Source organism: Mya arenaria, chromosome 12 (assembly GCF_026914265.1).
Source record: "Mya arenaria isolate MELC-2E11 chromosome 12, ASM2691426v1".
Lineage (NCBI taxonomy): Eukaryota > Metazoa > Mollusca > Bivalvia > Myida > Myidae > Mya > Mya arenaria.
The window spans coordinates 66,367,894-66,390,398 of NC_069133.1; the positions used below are offsets into that span (position 1 = coordinate 66,367,894).

A 22,505-nucleotide genomic window follows, 5' to 3' on the forward strand; every position below is an offset into this window, starting at 1 on the left:
TTCCTGTACACATTTTTATTCCTGTGATTATTATTTCACAATGAAGGCATTTCTAAGTTTTTATATAGAATAAACACCATTAAATGCAGTCAAAAGAAGACAAATGAATAAGATTCCGGTGTGGAAGAACTGATCATTAGGTGCACTGAAGGTAAGGAATTGAAGAGCAAGATTTCTGAAAATTTAAGCCGAGCAGAACATGCGGACGAAAAGGCGCCCAAAAGGCATGCTATTAATGATTCCTGTGAAAGTTTATAAAAATTGAGTTTGGGATATTAACTGACAAATTGAACGACATACATCCAGACAAACGGCCAAATGGCCAGCACAACATCAACTCCCATATCTGTGGCGTTGAATATTGAAACACACATTTTTGATTCATGATTGGGTTTGAATTCACCTGTCAGATGGAAAACATTATATAAACATAATTATTAATAAATGTGAAAAAAAACAAAACACTATAATTGGATACAAATGCAACACTAGTCCAAGTGACAACATAATCCTTATTTAACAGCTGGATATTTTCCACTGAAAGGTGGGACTCCCCCTTAGCGCCTCACAGTTGTCCATTCCTCATCTGAAGAAGAAGGAAATTGGAGGTAAAATAATTGCACATAACCATAAATACAACAATTGAAAACCTGATTTTAATACTTATTCTAAGTCCAACATTAGCTAATATAACATAATTTTACAGTAGTTTAACTGTTTCATTTCTTATTACATCCAGATGTATTACATATCTTTTATAAATATAAAATCATTACATAAAGGCAATTCTACTACCGGCGCACCACAATGGAAGGCACCCTAATGCTCCTACGCTTCTTGCAGTTGACGTAGAAATGCAATTCAACTAGCGTTGCTGCTTGAATTATCAATAAATGATAGGACCTGATTCATACTCCCATGTTAAGAATATCTCTATCATCTGTATTGCGTAATGAAAAACTTTCAAAAATTTGCAAGACAGATGGATTTCGATAAACTAGTGAAAATGGCATGTGTTACCTTGCGAGGGAGGAGGTCTGTCCCTGGGTTTATCTCTGGGTGGGCCATCTGAAACAGAAGTGGCTTCTGTCAAACCACATACACGTGGGTTAAGAAAGTTTTCACAATTGTTATACTTCCATTATTTACAATTGAATAGCATGAAATTTAAGTAAATTTAAAATCACCAACCATACTCATTTATTCTCTATTTTTAGAATTTATTCAAATATAACAACACCTCATGCATGCAGCATGAAGATTGGCTATACCTTTCCTCCATGCATCTCTGTCGTCCCGTGGCGGAGGCGGTCTACGGTCATCTCGCGCTCCCCGGTCATCATCACGGGGTGCCCGGTCTTCCCCACGGCGCCAGGCTCCACCTCCACCACCTCGGTCCCCACCACGATCGCCACCACGATCACCTCCACGATCACCGCCCCTGTCCCTCTCCCGGTCACGCCAGCTGCTTCCTTTAGGTACAAGCAATTATTATTACAGCTTTTTACTTGTGAATGTTATCCACAATGAATTGTAAGGTACTGCAAGTTACCTATGGTACTTTTAAATAAATAGATAAATGTTATCTTGCTGCAATGCTATACATATAATAATGGGACAATCTTACCTCCTCCAACTCCGCCTCCACTCTCCCTCCAACTGTCCCCACGACCAGCATCCCGCCTCATAGGTGGTCCGTCATCTCTCCTTGAAGGGGGCCCATCATCTCTCCGCATAGGTCCATCATCTCTCCTCATGGGTGGCCCATCATCTCTTCTCATAGGAGGTCCATCATCTCTCCTGGGGGGCCCATCATCCCGGCGCCACCTATCCCCATCCTTGTCTGCACCCCATCTCCTTCCTGCGTCCCTGGGCGGCCCGGACTGGTCCCTCTCACTGCGCTCACGTTCCATTCTGCTCATCTCATCCTTATCCAATCGTATGTCTCTGTTGTCAAACCTTCGATCCCTGGAAGCTGCCGCCTCCTTGTCCCTCCAGGAATCACGGGTAGGTGGAGCACGGTCGTCACTTGGCGGACCTCTTCTCCAACCCACATCATCACGACGATCATCACCACGCATACTGTCTCTATCATCCCGGTCAGGTCCTGGCCTGGCAAACCGGTCACTAGGAGGTTCTACGCGCCTCTCTGGTGGACCACGCACATCTGGTATTTCATCCCTGTCATCAGAATTTAACGGGCTAAAACATAATTCTACATGTGTAATAACTTGCCCTGCACAAAAATCATTCGATTCAAATGTTTATTAATAAAAGAGTGAACTGCAGATTTCTCAAAGACATATTTGATCAGCCATGTGCTTGCTTATATTCATGCATCTAGACTGACTATCCTACCTGGCTGTATCTTTCTTCCAGCTATCATGTTTCTGCTGCTCCCTCTCCCGCCAGCTAGTCTGACCAGTGGGCTTCCAGCGCTGGTTGGGCTGCTCCTCTCCCGGACCTCGATCGCGGCCTGGCGTGCCTCTATCACTCCGGCTGGAGAAATTAATGGAATAGAAAGTTACAAACTTGTTATTATAGATGAAAATGAACTTAGACAACAATGAGATTAACAGCAATACAGTAAAACTGCGGTCATTCGAACCAGCGGTCGTTCTAGAACTAGCGGTCCCTCGAGGCTGAAGCTTAGTCCCTAACATTTTTCCTTCTATTTCCATATAAAGTATACCAATGATGCATTTAAACCTAAATAAGTTAAGGAGTCAAGCACAATAGCCTGTCTCAAATACATAAATCATGCACAAAACCTTATGAATCACTCGAGGTCATTATTTCACACTTTTTCCCGAAAGCGTGTTACAAAATAAACAGAATTGCTATGTGTAAAAGTTTTTTCAAAAGTTGTAAAAATTGCAATGACTGTTCAAAGGAAATTTGATAAGGTGTGAAACGTTTATCACTGTTTACAGATAACCGCTATTTGTTTATAAGGGCATTTTAAAAGATAATTATGATTATAAAATGCAGTCAAATTTCAATGTTACTTGTTTAAAAAATGTGTTGTATCAAAAAAAGAAGCTTTGATATCTATTCACTGATTAGTTGTTTTTTTACATTTTTACATTTAGACAAGAGCTGTCGTAAGACAGCGTGCTCAACTACGCCACTTTGACTTTGAAGTGAATACAATAATGATGTAATATGTGCCTGTCAAAAGCAATAAAACAATCAAATTAAAAAGTAAACAAGAATCGCAATGTGACAAAACCAGGTTTTTAATTATTGGCAGAAGAGATTCAGTTTCAACTGCTTTATTCTATTTTTTGGAACAGTGACCTTGATCCTAAGGGCCCCAAACACAATCCCATGGAAGTCCTCCATAAACTCTTCCTCCATATCAAGTTTAATCACAGTATGTCAACCATAACTGAAACAGTAATTTATTTTTAGTAACAGTTACCTTGACCCTAGGGGGCCAAAAGGCAATCCATGAAAGCTCTGCATAAACTTGTCCTATATACCAAGTTTGGTCACACTATGTCAACCCTTACTTGAGTCATTCAGTACTAACCATATTTCTATTTTTAGCAACAGTGACCTTGACCTAGACCATAACTATCGGGGCCCAAAACACAATTTTAGGAAAGATCTCTATAAACTCTTACTATATACCAAGTTTGGTCACAATATGTAGACCCTTACTTAAGTTATTCAATACCAGACCTTTTTCAACTAATAGTAACCTTGACCTTGATCATAGGGGCCTCAAAGGCATTCCCATAAAAGGTCTCTATAAACTCTTCGTATATACCAAGTTTGGTTTCTTTATGTCAATCCTAGCTAAAATTATTCGATACATAAGGTGACTTTGATGCTGCCCTCCCACCATCCCGCCTGAACAATGACGCAAGTCATTCAAATAACTTCTTTTCCCTTTATGAAAATGTGGTTAAGAATATAAAAATGTGCCTTTCAAAAGAAATTAAAATAAAAATAAAAATAAATCATACAAGGGCCATATTTGTATTAAGGGTTAAAATGGAGTTAAGTTCCTTGTTGTAAGATGGTCGTCAATAATTCTGCAAAGTATTAAGTGCATTGAATGAAGGGTATAGAAGTTATTTTATTAAAATCTCAACTTGCCCTAAAACTTTAACCTAAGTCAATCAGGGGCCATAACTTGTATTAAGGATAATATGGAGTTATGTAACCTCATTGTGTGATGGTCCTGAACAATTGTGTGAAGTATTAAGTAAATTGAATGAAGGGTATAAAAGTTATCAATAAATATCCCAACCTGCCCTAAAACTTCAACCTAAGTTCCATAGTCAATCAGGGGCCATAATTTGTATAAAGGATAATATGGAGTTATCTAACCTCATTATGTGATGGCCCTGAACAACTGTGTGAAGTATTAAGTCAATTGAATGAAGGGTATTGGACTTAAAAAGTGAAAATTCCAACTTGCCCTAAAACTTTAACCTGCCCTAAAACTTTAACCTAAGTCAATCAGGTGCCATAACTTGTATTAAGGACAATATAGAGTTATGTAACCTCATTGTGTGATGGTCCTGAACAACTGTGTGAAGTATTAAGGCAATTGAACAAAGGTTATAGAAGTTATTAATAAATAAACCAACCTGCCCTAAAACTTTAACCGAAGTTCCATAGTCAATCAGGGGCCATAATTTGTATAAAGGATAATAAGGAGTTATCTAACCTCATTATGTGATGGCCCTGAACAACTATGTGAAGTATTAAGTCGATTGAATGAAGGGTATTGGACTTATAAGTGAAAATCCCAACTTGCCCTAAAACTTTAACCAGACGCCGACGTAGGGGCGAGTAGTATAGCCCTCCTTATTCATCGAATAGTAGAGCTAAAAACGAACAGCCTTTAAACATATGAGCAATTTCTCCAACAGAATACATTATCGGTGTCGATCATTCGGGTTGATGACCTCAAACTTAAAATTCACTGAGAGACACTTCACAACAGCCAGGGAAATTGGGTCATTTGAAACATTGGTTCCTTCGAGGTTTAAGCCTGGACCCTGGCATCCTAGAGATATCAGTTTTACTGTTGTACTTAAAAAAAATCAGAACTAAGATATCTAAAAATATAAGTATTTCTTAATTCAAAATTAAAACATTCCTTAAACATGATCCAGGAAAACCAAACACACAGCCTGTGCTGAGTTCAATAAATCTTCCATAAAAGTATTGACCTAGTGTTAACAACTCAAGCATGGAAAGCAAATAATGGCTAGGTCCATGGATACATGTCATGCTATTGTAACATATTTGGGCCTTACCTCTTGGTATCAACCTCCCTCTTTATCTCCTCTGCCCTGCGTTCCTCAATCTCACGTTCACGCTGTCTTTTCTTCTCTTCTATCTCCTGGAGACGTGCCATCTTTTCCTCATACTCTCGCTCCTCTTGTTCACGCTTTTCAACCTCCGCACGCTCCTTCTCCTCACGTTCTGTTAAATAACAACTATAATGGCTTGTTTTGCAATCTATGTACCATGAATATCTATATGGAAACACTTATTTTTCAAAATCAATATAGGACTCATTGAACCCCCTTTTCTTGGCACATATCCAATTAGAACACAGTGTGCACAAAAACGTGTTGAATTGTCAGATATTGCCAGCAGATTTTTAAACTGTCAATCATATCTTCAAAGAACCAAAAACATAATTGTCCAATATTTTGTCAGTGTCAAACTGATAGCCAAAATAAAAATATCTCGTATATGGATATTTATATACCACATCTGTGAAGTGTACATGCACACAAAGATCAAACTAAAATGCATCTTCCTGGCATTTCCTGAAAACGGCACTTCAACCTACTTTGCATCTTAAACGAGTCTTGCCTAATTCATTTAAAACTACGGCACTTTTATAGATATCTGATCAATGTAATGAAAATGAATTAAAATGCAACAGGTGACAGTGCCGAGTTATCTTACTACATTCAAGTTAAGATAGAGCACATAAGTGAAGCAGCAAATATGCAAAAAGACACATCAGTGGTGAATGATGAAGACTGAATGTGATTCAGATATTGACACTGACTTGGAAGTTTCAGCAAGGAAGATTACACCACCATTTGTTTAGTTATAACTCGGTATCTAAATAATGTCTAATTGAGCATGTCAAAATTGTATGTCAATTAAAAAAAAAAAATGTTGAAGTCTCATCCTGTTATACATTTATATCAAACATAACAAATACTTTGAGTATTTATATGTTTCCTAAAAATCCCCTACATAAGAGGAAAAAGTCCTGCTTAAACTATAGACGTCAGACAAATGTCAAGTGTGTCTCAAATGTTTTCCAGTACTCTGTTACATGAGATAACACAAGTACTCTGTTTCATGTGATAACACACATTCACTTTCTCCTCACTGAAGAGCCAAATATTCCCTTTTGTTACTTTTTTTCCTTCTCTCTCTTAAATAGTAGATGGCACTCTGACTAGCACTACATACAACTCTTTATTATAACATGTCTATCCTACAACTTGTGCACCTGTACACCCTTTACCGGTCAACTCACTTCAATGCCTCATCCCCCGTACCAGCCAGATCTTTTCAATGCCTTTTGCTATGTACCACCTCACCTGATTTGATGCCTCATCCCCCGTACCATCCAAATCATTTCGATACCTTTTCCCCTGTTCCATCTTATATGTTTCAGTGACACATAACCTACACCATCAATCTTGTTTCTATGCCTCATCCTCTGTACCAATCAATTGTTTCCAATGAACTGACTAATTAATCCCTTGTACCATCCAGCTTATTTTAACACCTCCTCCCTCACCCCTGTATCACCCACCTCGTATCAACGCCTCATCCCGTGCCTTCTGTTCAGCTTCTTCCTTCTCCTTGTACCATTTCTTCCTCCTTTCCTCCTTGCGCTGTTCCTTCCTAGCTGCCAGGCGGGCACGACGCTCCTCAACCAGCTTCTTGTCAAACGCCGACTGCTTCTCCTAAAAATGTAGCACAAACTCAGAGATATGATTTATAGCTCTACTTAAAGAAAGGAGGAATCATCACAAATACAATAGGAAAGAAGATAGAAATGAAGAAAGGGCGAGTTACACTGTTAGCGATCAGGAGTATGTCAACTGTAGTCATTCCAATAAGGTTTATATGTACTAATATTCTATTTTCACTATTGCTAACAGTGAAAATATCAATTTGATATTTTTCATCCTTTTGAAATTTTACATCTTGAACACAACTTTGTTATTAACAAAATGACCTTACATTTGGAATAAAATTTTAAATGCTTTTATGAAATCAGCAATTAAAATTTCGTTTGATATATATATTACCATAAAAAGGAAAAGTGTTTCAGTGTACTTAAGATTGCAATACTTCATTTCTTCAACACCAAAAATAAATACTTCACTCGTGGCCTCTTGTGATGTAACTTTTGGAGCTCACTTGGTGAAATTAATGCAATCTTATACTATAACCATTGTATGGTTTTCACTTAGAATTTAATTGTTCAAAATGGACCTGTTCTACTGATATCATATTCCTACCTTGTATTGTTTCTTCCTGCGGTCTTTCAGTTGAGACAGGAAGTCCATGGCATCTTTCTTCATCCTCGTCATACGGTCACGTGTCGAGATCTGGAGCTCATGCTCCTCCTCCAGTTTCTTTATCTGTCAACAAAGAAACAATCTGTCAGCAAAGACACAATATGTCAACAAACAAACAATCTGTTAACAAGGAAATAATCTGTTAAAAAAGAAATAATCTGTCAACAAGAAAAAAATGCCAACAAAGAAACTATCTGACAAACAAGGAAACAATCTGTCAGCAAAGAAACAATCTGTCAAACAACAAAACCCATCTGACAACAAAGTAATAATCTAAGCAAAGAAACAATTTGTCGGCGAAGAGACAATCTGTCAAACAACAAAACCCATCAGACAACAAAGTAATAATCTAAGCAAAGAAACAATTTGTCGGCAAAGAAACACTGTCAACACAAAATCAATCTGGCTACAACCCCGCCCCCCAATATTTCATCTTATATCTTTGAGAGAGATTATTTCTCATTAAATTTGGACATTTTAACTGCTCCTATCAACATTGGTTCCCTAGCTGTTTCACTTAAAGCAAAATCAATAGCTTTCTGTGACCACTCTGTAAATAATAAATCATGAATCATTGATATTAATCCAAAATTCAGCACATATCCTAGATATTTACATTCTTCTAGTGCAAGAATGAAGATGGTTTCTTTTTACAGTTTAAACTAGAGAAGGAAATAGCCAAGCAATAAAAATAGAACTTGATGAAACAATCATTAAGTTTTAATTTTTCATATTGTTATTAAACCAGGTTAAATACCAGCATTTTGGTACTTCATTTGATTTACAGGAAATACTTTTTTGAAGCTGATAAACCTTCATCAATATCCACATTAAAGTACACCTATCACTTGATTATTTTATAGCCAGTCCTTTATGTCCCATTATGAGTGACATCATACCCTGTCTTCCTCCTGTTGTTCCCAAAATTCTCGAGAACGGATCCCGTCATCGTCAAACTGTTTCTCAAGTAGAGGGATTTCCTTCGAACGCTTGGCTCGGGCAAGATGGTCAACCTGATGATTATAGAATTACACAATTTCAACTTGAATGATTTGCAGTCATTTTTAAATAAAATAGTGATTCTTAATATAAAGTTTCTGAAATTTAACACTCAAAAACAAAAAATCCCAGTCCTTACCGTATTCAAGAGATAACAAATTTGCAGAGCCAAAAATTAAAAACCTAGTAAAACAGCCTTTTTTGCTTGTATTCTATGATAAACATGCCTGTATATATTTTACCAAAAATCGTTTACGTTTTTAGGGCTAGTGATCAGATTTAAGTTAAGGATTTTTAATACTGCAAGACAAACACAATGCGAACCTTTTTCTCCTGGTTTCTGAGCCTCTCCTGTAGTTCTTTCTTTTCCCGCTCCAGCTGTTCAACTTGCTTAGCCATGATATCGTCCACATCCATCTTAGCCAAGTCCTAGAATGAGGAATGTATGAGTTAGCATTTTTATACATATATACAAAGTCTAAGTCTAACAAGATCTGTTTTTTATTTTAGTATCAGTTTAAACTGTGGACATCTTTCAATATTTCTATATGCTTACAAATTTCGACCTTGTCTCAAACCATTTCGGCTACTGCATTGATTACTGAGGTAAATTCGTAGGATTTCAAGCACTTAATTAAGAAAGCCTTTTTAAATCATAAGCCTACTAAAGTTATTTAAGTATTTAAAATCTTCAAATTATCTCAAATAAACAAAACAGTTTAACTTACTCCAGCCAATTAACACCCAACAACACATACCTCTTCATCAATATTCTGTACGACCCTCGCGCCAAGCTCAGACTTTTTGAGTTGTTCAATCCTCTCTAAAGCGTGCTTCTTTTGTATACTCCTCTGTTCCTCAAGTTGGCGCTGCCTCTCCCGTTCCTTGGCCTCAGACTCCAGCCGCACCTTCTCTGCCTCGAATGCCTTACGCTTCACCGACTCCTGCTGCTCATGCTCCTCTCTCTCCTACCACACAGAATCAGAGAATATTGTTGATACCAGTTCACATGTTAAACAGGCTTTCCTTCTAGCATTGCCTGTTACACCCTACTGGCAAACACATTCATTGAACAAACCATATGATTGGAATTTTTCTGCTTAAACACAAATCTTTTTTCTTTTCAAATTTCAAGCATTTCAAAGTGGATTTTGAAAATTTTGAAGCCTGCAATTCTACTTCATTTTGCATCACATATTATTGATGTAAAATCAAGTATTGCAAAGAAATGATGAATCCCCATGAGAGTCTTACCCTCTGATCATTCATGTGTTCCAGCTGTTCCTTGCGCTGTTCAATGGTGATACGTCTCTGCAGAATTCTCGAGTGCTCCTTCTTGGACGTGAGCTTGTAGTTATTCATAATCTGAGACTTGAGCTCCTCCTTCTGAACCTGGAGCTGAGCCAGCAGTTGCTGCAAATAGATAGGACAGTCAGTAAATCAACTTTTAATTTCTGTGTAAACATCTGTGTATAATTGAAGGAAAAATGTATCCAAATACGTAAAATTCTAAAAATGCTTTATACCAACAGGTACTGCAATTTATATTCATTAAAGCACACTAAAGTTTGAATTTAATTTTTAAGCCTATTGATATGTTAATCTCAACTAGTGTGCCTTTTTATTCAATTAATGTTTGATGTTTGCCTGCCGGGTATATCCCTTTATAATGTTTCAGACATTCAAAAAAATGCCCCAACAGTAGAGTGTTAATATTCATGAGCACCAGCACTTGAAACAATCATTCCCTTAACTAGCAGCCATATAACCTCACAAATACTCACATTCTGGTCTCTAGGCTGTATAGTCTTCACTGCGTACTTGAGAGCCATGGCGAAGTGCGTCAGCTGCATTCTGATCACCTCACTTGGCATGCGCTGGATGTACGGGCCCTCAGGAACCTCCTCCTTCTGAGACACTCCCAGGTCAGTGCCAAAACTGAGTGAGTGGTTCCGATGGTCAATGCGAACCTGGGGAAAATAGTACCATGCGTAATTACAGCATTATTTGGACAGGAGTACTTATATAACGTCTCCAAATTATCCTCCTAGCTTTTATTGACATCAAGAATTGTATGGCCGTTACTCAGAATTATTTCCACACATCAAAACAGAAATCAAGACACATGCACATTTCCTGTTAAGAAATCAACTTTCAACAAGAGCTGTCACAGTATGTGACGAATGCCCCGGAACGTGACATTGACCTATGAACAAGGTCAGTACATGAAAAGTTGATCTTGCCTTTACGTGTCAAATACATATGGCAAGTTATTTTAAATTGCCTCTGAACATAAAAAAATACCACCCATACTTGACAACCTACACTGTTATGTCCTTATATTCAGAATTCCCTTGTGAATAAATACTTAGTGTATCTTTCACCTTAGAGGTAGGGACATGGGTCTTGCATATGACACGTCGTCTTGGTATGTGGAACACATGTAGCAAGTGATTTTAAAATCTGTCCATACAAGGGAAAGTAACAGCCCAGACACGACAACCTATACTCTATGTCCTTATATGCAGCACTCCATTGTGAATGAACACTAAGTGTGACCTTGACCTTTAAGGTAGGGACACGGGTCTTGCATGCGACACGTCGTCTTGGTATGTGGAACACATGTGGCAAAGTATTTTAAAATCTGTCCATATAAGAGAAAGTTACAGCCCGGACACGACAACCTATACTCTATGTCCTTATATGCAGCACTCCATTGTGAATAAACACTAAGTGTGACCTTGACCTTTGAGGTAGGGACACGGGTCTTGCACGCAACACGTCGTCTTGGTATGTGGAACACATGTGGCAAGTTATTTTAAAATCTCTCCTTACAAGGGAAAGTTACAGAGCCGGACGGACGGACGGTGCGATTTTAATATGCCCACTTTCGGGGGCATCAAAACTGTTCTGAATAAACACACGTAAACATCACAATTTAGGTATCCCCAAGTATGTATTACAACAGTGGCTTTCTCTGATAAATGTTTTTTACACAAATTTGGGACGAATCGTGGCCTTTTTTAAATGCAAAAACACTTCCAACTTAGAAGATTCTCGCTCATTTATTTAAAACAATGGACAATGACATACTATTAGAAACAAACACATGTATAAAATCAGAACAAATAATGATTCCATGTTGTTTACAAACTATTTTGAGTGGACACAAATATCTAATAATTTTGTCAAATAACGGTTTTCAATTGGGATTTTTTACCAAGTTATTCCTCTGAAGAAAGTGAAAAATCCTGTAATATAACAATACCTGCAGCTCTAGCTGCCTGGCTGCGTTCACAATGAGTCTCTCGAGACGGAAGCTGGTAGCAAAGGGAACTAGGGCAGCGAACCTCGACATCTGAATGGTCTGGTACACCTGGGCAACCTGGTTTTTGAATATATCATGAAATTGTAACCACTCTTTATAATGCTTCAGAAGGAAGATCTGTTTCAAAGTTGCTCACATATGTCAGTGATTTTTTTTGGTGCAATTTACTGCCTTCTAAAAGCTTCTTTCCCATTGCGAAAAAAATGTCCATTTTTCCCAAACTTTATATTTTTTTCCCAATTTGATTAATGGAGATAACATTTATGAATAAAAAAACACTTTTTATTTACTCTTTCACAGCATAATGTATGCATAAAAAGTTAGAACACATATATTAACTATTATATTAGCTATTTTGGCCTGATTTTGTACTTTTCCCAAAGTCAAGTTTTTTTCCCAATTTGCAAGGCAAAGGGGGCAAAAATAATTCCAAAAAAAATCACTGTATATTTTCATTAAGTTTGTTTTTTGATGAACCAAAACAAAAATTTGAAAATAAATTGTTTTTATTGATTTACTGACAAAGGAAACTTTCTATGTCATTATCAACACAATGTGCAATCTGACACTTGTGACACAAAATTTCACTGATGGCAGTTATAATACAACAACCTGTAAATTCTGTGCATATTAGATGTTCACTTACGTACCTGTTTAAGAACCCGAGTGACAATTATGTCCTCTAGGGCAGGCACATATTGACACAGGTCCTCGTTGGAGGTGATGTAGTCCATGCAGGGCTTAACCTTCTCATACAGCTTAAGGGGGTGGAAGTCCATCTCTAGGATGTTGTACAGGCATTTCAGTTCCGGGTACACATACTGCATCAGGTTGTGCTTAGCCTACAGTGAAGATGAGCATCAACATTTCAGTAAAATACTCAATAGCCATGAATGTACATAAATCTTCTCTCTAATGACTGTTTTGACAGCTTCTACGAAGGGTGTTCTGACTTGGAGCCTTGTGTCAAACTTAAAACCTACCTTCAAAAGATGCAAGGGAATGTTGTGCATAGGGATTGAGAACAGAACAATGCCTGTATGGTATTTGTAATGTAATACATGCAAGGATGAACATAAAACATTCAAGTCTAGCAGTTGACACACACACTCCCAGAACATACATCAAACCATGTCATGGACAAATGCCCGATTACTTGAGTTCTTGTTTTTCATCGAATTCAGAGCTTAAGAGCATTCAAAACCCCTAAAACCCCTCACACACTGTACATACCAAGTCATTGACCAGTCCCTGTCGTTTGGGTGGGCTGGTAAGCATCAGAAGAGCGGCCAGACGTCTCTGTTTCTCGGCTGTTTCCTCCCCCATCTCAAGCAGGGTGTCAATGGCACTTCGGGCGGCTGGGATCGGGATAGCCAGTGTCGCACACAGGACACGGGATGCCATTCTGGTTGAAATAACAAGAACAATTTATAAAGTAGAAAATAAAATGCATATATGATAGGTTTATGATGACAAAGCACTAACCATTATTCAAGTTATTATTAGTCATTATAAAAAAATAGTTTTCCTATGGCGAGCAAATACCATTTTGATAACATACATGTTTGCTTTCTTTGCCAGGAGAGGTGAGCAAAATATGATTCAATGGAATGTCCTCATAATGGCAGAAAGGAGGAGAAATATTCACACAATGTTGACATCTTATTTTGAAAGACATTGCCTCAAATTTGTGACATATAGACAACAAAAGCACAAATAACCCTAACAAAATCTATGGGTGAAGTATTTTTTATGATCATACAATAGAAGGTAACCTACTTCTGTAGTTCCTCCTGTGAGAGGTTCTTGCGCTGATCCTTGGAGAGATGGAAGAGTTTGGTGAGTGTAGCCGCATGAAACAGGGTGTTACCAGACTTCCAGAAGACCAGACCCAGCTTACTGTAGTAGTTTGCCATCAGTGACGGGCGCGGGCTCTTCTTTGACAGGGAGATAAGGCCATGAATGTCCTCAACTGCCTTAAAGGCCTCCTGTTCAATGTACATTTCACATATGTAGTGTACTGATGTATCTGGTCGTTAGTAATATTTTTAAAAAATGCCCTTGTTTGGCAGACAAGAATTTTCTTCATAGGACATTGCGACAGGTAAACACTAAAAGTTTGGCTGTTGCAACTAATTTTTACCTATCGCAATGTTTCATACAGTATTCAATTACATCCGCCTTTAACTTAATTTAGCTTAATTTTAAGCCTCTTATTATCTCAATAAGTTTTGTAATTTCCTGCTATAGCATATAGATTTTCTTGGTAGATGTGTCCAACTGTTATAAATCAAAAATAGGAATCTAAACATCAGGATACAATCATCAATATTTCGGATTTTTAAGTCATTTACCAGAGTTTGATTGAGAGCTTAGTTTCTTAAAACACTTCCAAAAACCATTTCACAATAAGACCGCCCGACAGAGCACTGTCAAAACATTATTTTGAAAACAGTTGTGTCGAAGTGTTTGATGAAACCAAATACCTTATCCAACTTCAATAATAAAGCGAAGGCGGGGTTCTTTAAGCAGCATAAACTGCGCTTTGTTTCATTAAAAATGGTGAAGAAATAGTGGTTATCTTTGTTTAGTCTTCATTCGAAGCAAAATATTGCCTTCTGACATAGCATTTATGATACAATTTATCTCATGGTATACACACTGAAAATTTCCGATGAAAAATTACAGTCAGCACTGTTAAATTTTCTAAAAATTTACTTTCAGTTTCTATTTGATAGTTTTCCAGAAGAAGTTTCGTCGGTCAAAATGGAAATATATGGACATGTCCAACTGTCCGACGGACATTCACATTGTATAGTTCGGCAAGTTAACTGACAATCCACAAACAAGCCAAAACAGGGTTGAAATAGTTTTGTTATCATAGAGATAATAGCTTTAATTTAGATGCAAATACTCTGTTAAACTTCAGCCTTGTATTACATTAATGATTTAAAGTTTTAAGTATCCATCCTTTACATCCATGCATTCAAAACAGGGCAGCTTACAGCAAAACATCTTCATTCACTGAAGAAAATTATAACACTAACTTGTAACATTGTTTGGACTAGGATTCAAAACAAACAAGTACAAGCCCTTTGTTAATACCTGCCAGAGCTCCATCTGTATAGCGGAGTCAAGCTGAGCGAGGCGCGTCTCAAGGTGCATGGCCTGGGAATCGGGGTTGTTCAAGTTGATGGCAGTCTGCTGGTGCTGGTGCTTGTGCACATGACCCAGGTGGGTACGCAGCTTCAAACATACATGAACATAGTCAGCTTCAGTTGTAATGCTATAAAACTTTGTCTTTTGTTTGACTTCAATATGCTGGAAACCTTACGCTCAGACACAGATTGAACATAAGCCAAAGCTGACTTGAAGTGTGCCAACGTAAGTTCAGAGTTTGCTAGATAGTGCAGTTAAAATATCAAAATAAGAACAAAAGTAAATGATTAACTACAGAAGTGTTTAATTAATTCCTTTTATCTGCTTTATGTAACCATGTATCTAATCAAGACATGACATACTTACATTGTCACAAAGCTTTCTGAACTCTGTTTTTCTTGCATACTTCAGACAGAACTTGAAAGCTGAAATAATACATAAACTAGGATTTGTTTGGATTGATATGTACTAGGATTTGTTTGGATATGTACTTAGTTATCCACCAACCAGGCCAGACAGAAACCAAATCATCTTTATGAAGTTATGGTCCTGTTTACCACAAGGATTTCCATGATGTGATTTAATGCAATAACTCAAACGATTATTTATGCCAATGGGTACCTTGTTGGGCAATGTCCTGGTAGAGTTTCTCGACCTTAGAGTTATTACGGAGGAGATCGAGGCACTGCCTGTATGACTCCCACAAGAACTTGACCCACGGCGTGAGAATGGCCCGGTCTGTCCGGTCCTGCGTGTCTTCACCGCTCACAGCCTTCAGCAACAGGCTAAAATATCACAATTACACACATTCATACAGAAAAAAGGTTTAAAATGCTCAATCAAGTCTGCATTACCAAGGAATATGCCAAGTGCTTTCATTCATAGACTTGAGACTTACAAATAATAGGATTTGATGTTTAATCATTTAGGTAGATCTGTCTATGAAACATTTGGTCAGTGCAGCATTGAACAGTTTGTGGAGTCATACTGGGACACTGAATGGCTCATAATAGCTACTTAATGACAAAACATCATGATAACTATTATATTGGTCTGGATAATTGTCCGGTAAAGTATTAAGTGTTATGTCGACTGAATATGAATGTTGCACCTCTCTGGAGTGTCAGGCATTTCAAGGTCATCCACATCTATGACCACCTGGTGAGACTCCAGCCTAGCTTCTTCAGTCTTTGACTCTGCCAGATGGATGTACCTTCTTACAACATCCTCAAGAGACTTGATATTCACCTAGAAGAGAATTTTTATTATAATTGTTCTTTCGTTTGGTTTAATTTATTTATATGGTGTCTGTTTTGTACACATATCACTTTATTCTAAAATATATATAGAATGAAAGCCTCGAGTGAAAGACTACATAGACAAACACAAAAACATCTTTTAATAATTATTCATTTTATCTTCAAGATGTTCACACACTGCATCTTAAATCGCAGGAAAGAATTTTTTAACTTGAAACATTTTGGTCCATAATAATTGTTACAAGACCACACTCGGCACAGACTGCAACATGGGTCTTAATAATAGAAGATATAAATAGTAATCATCATGTTACTTTTGGCCTGACAAATATTTTGATACTGTCAAACAAAATGACTTGACACTTTTCCAGAGCATTCACTAAATAAATTCTAAACTACATGTACACTATGTTCTGATCATCACTAAAGAATAGACCCTGTAAGAACAAACCTGCTGACAGATATTCTTGTACTGGTAGAGCCCCTCTTTAGCAATGTGTGATTTCCGCAGCTCCACACACAGCTCAAGGTATTTCTCCATGATAGGTTCATGGATTTTCTGCCAAGTCCGGTGCTTCTTGCTCTTGATGACATCGTATAGAGCGTCCAGAGCTCGCTGCTTCTTTCCAACATCAATGAACTCTGCAAATTAAAACACTGTCAGTGTATATTATAATAATAACCAGATTGATGGTTGTAAACAGCAGAAATAGTACAAATAGTAAGCAAATACATGAAGTAAGGATTAAAATTAAGACACATGGGTGAAAGTTGGAAATCTTGAGAATCCTGAAAATTTAGCTGGGAGCCCCCCCTGAAGCACCTGGGAATTAGTGGTTTTGAGTGCTTGTACAGTGCTTTTCCAGGATTATATGATTGCCAAAGAAACTGACTTATTATCATGCAGAAAATGCATGATTTTCTGTAAACAGCTCTTGTTCATGGATATACATGTACCATAAACATACTCTTTGATGTAGATTTAAAATGAAACATAACCTTCAAAATTTTATTTAGCAACATTTTTATTCTTGTGTCCATGTAATTGATATCAACATAATATATTATGCACATGCAAAAAATGCATGATATCACCATTGATCATTGGTTAAGAGTAGGAAGATTACTATTTTAATTTAATTTCACAAGGTCTAGCACATTGTTCAACAATTTAATTCAGAAAAAAAGACTGGAACACATTCACAGTTACACGCCTCTAATTCTTTTCCAGGGTCATTTTCAATATTTTTTGCAACGATCTTTTATCACAAGAATATTGTTGCTGTTTTTTTAAAGAATCACCTAACCGCCTAAAGACCAGCTATTTTATTGGACTACAGCGTACAGCGAGCCAATCAGAACTGTCGTATTATATCGTAGTTCACCGCTACCTAGGCGTTTAAAAAGCGCCTGCAATGTCTTGTGAAACGCGAACATTCCCGATTGGTTTTCCCGTTCAGAACTTATTGGCGGAAACGGTCGAACCCAGCTAGTCTATTTACGGCCGTAGCCGCAAGCGCTCCGGGCTATCTTCGTAAAAAACCCTAAGCGAGCACCTTGCAATGACGAATCGTTACTAAAAATAAATCACTAAACAGATCGAATCACTAGAATTTACTTTCGTTTTCATTTCAACAATTTGAAAGTCGAAGTCAGGGTTGAGGTAGGCCTATACCCCCTACCCCCCTCTGAAATCTCAACAGATTTACACGAAGGAAAAGAAATTCGGAACTTCCGGAGCAGTCCGGAAAACTTTCATCCATGAAGATATAAATTATGCAGTAGGCCAGTTCACATATTTTTGAGTGGTTTGTAATGCTTACTCAAAATATGACAAAACACCAGTGGTCAAAATTAGCATTAGCCAGACAGCAAAAGTCTAGAGTAAAGTAGTAACTAAAGCACATTAATAGAAGCTGTTTGATAACAGAATTTCTGAAAATCAATACAAAAGTGAACCCAATTCCACTGCAGGGTTCCCGCTGGCGATTGCCATTGTCGCCAATTGCGACAAAATCTTTTCAAATTTGGGGAATTTATGGAGACTGATGGAGACTGATATTTTTTTAGAAAATATTTTCTTAAAATGACGTAAGCAGTGCCCATGCGGTCTGCATGATAATCGATTCTGTCACTGTGCATCTGCTGGTGCGACCACAAATCCAATTTTATTGCTTTCACTGATTACCAATGCCATCCTTTCGCTAGTATGTCTCTTATAGCAAACAATTTTATGATTTAGCTCAACAGCTTTGTTGCTGCGTAATTAACGTGTTAGTTCTAAAAATGCAAATCATAGAATTTTAGGTTGTCGGAGAGACACGTGAAATGCAGATTTAGAAATGATGTTTACGCGCTAAAAATAGATTTGCTTTCGGTTTTGTCGCAATTTGTAATTGCTATAAATGCATCATTTTAGGGGTTTAAAAAGTGTTAAAGAGATTAACAGAAGTCATTGGGTATGCTTACAAATAAATAAAACTAAATCCCATTTGATAAGGCTTCCAATAAGTTGGTTGGAGTAAAGAGTAGACAATAATTTATTCAGACAGTATGGGCTTAGTTTGACAACGTATATTTCTTTTAAGTTTCCATTTATTTTAAGTTTATCTCATAATACCATAATTGTATTCTTTAATTCTATGAGACTTTTGTATGCAGGCATTTGACTGAAATTAACGTATTGATGTTTATGTCTCATTTTTGGCAATATTTTTATTTTTATACTCGTCGATAGAATAACAATTTGCCTATATCTTTTGCTTCATGTTCAACAATATTATATCATACTCTGCACGACAATGTGCTAATTAAATGCAATTTAAGGCACTTAAAATGCTAAAACCCATGAGCTTCAGGGAGCTTTGCCCCCTCCGAACCCCCAGAAAGGCGCTGCTCTGGACCCTTAAGGAGGCCTTTCACTGCCCATTTAACCCCCAGCGAAAAAGTGACGATAACTTTTTAGAACCCGGGGGACCCCTGCACTGGAACACTAGCATTGCGCTCTAAGCAACTGAGCTAACTGGGCGGCTGGCTTTCACCCACATACTCTCTATATATTTTGCTTTAAGTATGGGTGTAATAGTAGAAAAAGACCTGCATATGCAGACAATGCGAATGGCTGTTGGACATGTCTGGTATATTTCCATTTTGACCGATGAAACTTTTGTTTTGGTCGGTCACAGTGTCTGGTGAAAAATTACAGACAGCACCATTTAATCTTGGAAAATTTACTTTCAGTTTCTAAATAAATGTTTAGTTATTTTTAACTATTATATCATGATTATCCAGCATGTTGATGTGTGTATCACTATTTGTTCCAGCTTGTACTCTAATACTTATTGATATAGACAGAATTTTACGGAAATGTTCGGAAATTACATATTCTGTACGTAATTTGTTTCGGCAAAGTGGTTCCCGGCAATCGTGTTAATTTAAATATGATGATGAATATACCGAGCTGACACTCTTTCTACCCTGTTTAACATTGCCAATAACAAGAACTCTACTTTCGTTTTTGCATGAATGCAGACTATGCTAATGTCCGTCGGACAGTCGGACATGTCCGGTATATTTCCATTTTGACCGGCGAAACTTTTGTTTTGGTTGGTCACAATGTCCGGTGAAAAATTACAGTCAGCACCGTTTAATTTTCGGAAAATTTACTTTCAGTTTCTAAATAAATGTTCAGAGTTATTTTTAACTATTATATCATGATTATTCAGCGTGTTAATCCGTGTATCACTATTTGTAAACCCCGTTTCGACATGTTTCCGTAAAAGCCGATAAAACGCGTAAGGTTCCGATTTCAGCTCGTACTCTAATATTTTTATTTTACGGAAATGTTTGGAAATTACAAAATTCCGTATGTATTTATTTTCGGCGAAGTGGTTCCCGGCAATCGTTTTAATTTAGATATGATGATTAATATACCGAGCTGACTTTCTTTCCGCTCTGTTTAACTTTGCCAATAACAAGAAATCTACTTTCGTTTTTGCATAAATGTTGTGCCTGAGTTTGACTTGTAGTACAATTCGTTACATTTTATAACCGTGCTGTATCTTTAAAGATGAATTAAAAGAGTAAGATCTAGCTGTTCCATGGGTAGACGAACCAGATATGAGTTGTTTTTTTGGGAGGCAAGGGAAGAAAAAAATTATGACATAAGATCCGAATATTGATTTTTTACATGATATTTAGCTTTTTGTAATTTATTATAGAACTGTAAGACAAGTCTAACCAAAAAGATCTAAACCTGTTATAATGGGGATTTACAAAACTTATTTAAAAAAGAGGCTTAAAATCAAGGTTTAAGCTGATGTAACCGAATACTGTTTGTAACATTGCGACAGGTAAAAATTTGTTGCGACAGGTAAACTTAAGGTGTTTACCTGTCGCAATGTCCTGTGAAGAAGAAAAAGTTTTCGCGTTGTCTGTGAATGTTGTGTCTGAGTTTGACTTGTAGTACAATTGGTTATATTATTATAACCGTACTGTATCTTTGATTTAAAGATGAATTAAAAGTTAGATCTAGCTGCACCATGGGTAGACAAACCAGATATGAGTTTTTTGGGGAGGCAAGGAGGTAAATTATGCGAAGATCCGAAATATTGATTTTTTTTTACCTTTATCTTCTTTTTTGTAATTTATCATAGTAGGACACATCTAAGCAAGATCTAAACCTGTTATAATGGGAAATTACAAAACTTATTTAAATAAGAGGTTCTAAATCAAGGTTTAGGCTGATGTAACTGAATACTGTTTGTAACATTGCGACAGGTAAAAAATTGGTGCGACAGGTAAACTTTCAGTGTTTACCTGTTGCTATGTCCTGAGAAGAAAAAAAGTTTTCGTTCTCTGCATATGCAATCAAAACCAATGAAGAAGGGGGCTCTACTAATGTTCCTGAAAGGTCTTAAACCTGGAAAATGTAGAAGGACGAGACTGGGAGATATACAACGACAAGGCGGGATTTTTTTTTAAAAATTTGTCTGCACTTGGTAACGAATGTATTCATTTTTATTCATGTACAGTATTACAACTTTATTATGTAGGAATAACCTGATCAGAAAAATATTAAGTTTTAACAATCAAGTGCTCTAACTTTGATATGACTATTTGACTATGAGAAGATTATTGTCCCTCACAAAATGTGATAGCTTAGTCAGTTGGAATATTTAAATTCTACTCAGCCCCTCGCAATTCTGTAAGTTAAGATTAAAATCATTGTAGAACTAACAGGATAAAAAAAAACAATCAATGCCGATTTTACATGGGATTGAAACAATAGTAAACATTCTTAATGTTATCATCATTGATGACCCACATCAAAAAAAATGTTTGACAGCTGGCAAATGGTGAAACAGAAATATTTAAGAAAATAATGAATCAAGCTAACCATTAGCCCTCTTAAGGGCATTTTCGGGTCGTTGGAAATAAGTCGGCATTATGTCGAGTCTTACAGCATGCTAATTATGAATATTTCAATGTTTTTATTAACAATTGCAGTTATTCGCGATATGGCGAGTTGCCGGTGGCACGTGGGTTGTGACGTCACTCATAATGAAAATATCAAACAGTTGTAAAAATTGCAAAATGAAGGGCGATACTATTTCCCGGTCTCTCCTCGTAAAATCCGGTCTCATCCGGTCTCATAATTCACGGTTCATAACTTATGGCCCCAGGCAACGGATTGTGTTGCTGATGTTTATAACACGATTTTGACAATCTTATTTGTTTTTATATGTAACAAAATGGTATAAAATATATAAACATTATGTCTTAATTTATGCAATTTGTTATAGGTATACACTATTTATGCAATTCGTGTTAAAGGTGTAGAGAAAGATGCGATGCAGTACAAATGCTCATGTTTTTTGCATAAAAGATTGAGGACGGCTAGAGTATGAAGTAACTTAGAATTGCACCTTTTAAATTATGTTATGTCAAAGTTGTTTATTGTTCTTCCTTTTATGTTTACCCCCGACATAAAAAAATTTAAGCATAAATGATTACAATTGAAAAATTCCATGTTTGCATATCCGACTCATATCGATACGATACGATATGTTTATTGCGTAAAACATTATACAATGTTCATCGCATGTAAACAAGTAAATCAATGAATGGAGAAAAAGTACACAAACACATTTTCTGGAGCTAAAAGTTGCA

The 22,505-nt window shown here is 37.0% G+C and overlaps 1 protein-coding gene across 3 annotated transcripts; it reads right to left on the reverse strand.

Annotated features, from left to right (window-relative positions):
- LOC128211636 (eukaryotic translation initiation factor 3 subunit A-like) lies at positions 1-21,880 on the reverse strand. Of its 3 annotated transcripts, none has more exons than XM_052916631.1 (23): positions 21,733-21,880; positions 16,786-16,976; positions 16,187-16,323; positions 15,697-15,860; positions 15,442-15,500; positions 15,022-15,162; positions 13,696-13,904; positions 13,150-13,321; positions 12,567-12,758; positions 11,857-11,973; positions 10,373-10,558; positions 9,843-10,001; positions 9,347-9,556; positions 8,913-9,017; positions 8,489-8,602; positions 7,530-7,652; positions 6,815-6,968; positions 5,280-5,448; positions 2,359-2,499; positions 1,628-2,181; positions 1,272-1,472; positions 1,021-1,086; positions 1-586 (listed from the first exon to the last, which is right to left on the reverse strand). In XM_052916631.1, the coding sequence occupies exons 1-23, from the start codon at positions 21,779-21,781 to the stop codon at positions 558-560; spliced, it is 3,642 nt and encodes a 1,213-aa protein (XP_052772591.1). In that variant the 5' UTR covers positions 21,782-21,880; the 3' UTR covers positions 1-557. The 3 variants fall into 3 exon arrangements, with proteins under 3 accessions (XP_052772591.1, XP_052772590.1, XP_052772589.1); XM_052916630.1 differs by having other exon boundaries at positions 1,021-1,068; positions 1,628-2,202; XM_052916629.1 differs by having other exon boundaries at positions 1,628-2,202.
- Between the last annotated feature and the right edge of the window lie 625 nt (positions 21,881-22,505).

Excerpts from the sequence above, each read along its gene's own strand:
- LOC128211636 (XM_052916629.1), bottom strand. The coding sequence starts at position 21,781 with ATGCCGACTTATTTCCAACGACCCGAAAATGCCCTTAAGAGGGCTAAT. Across the intron at positions 13,322-13,695 it reads TCACAGGAGGAACTACAGAA|AATGGCATCCCGTGTCCTGT; the intron begins GTAGGTTACCTT and ends TATTTCAACCAG. Across the intron at positions 2,203-2,358 it reads TGGAAGAAAGATACAGCCAG|CCCGTTAAATTCTGATGACA; the intron begins GTAGGATAGTCA and ends ATTATGTTTTAG.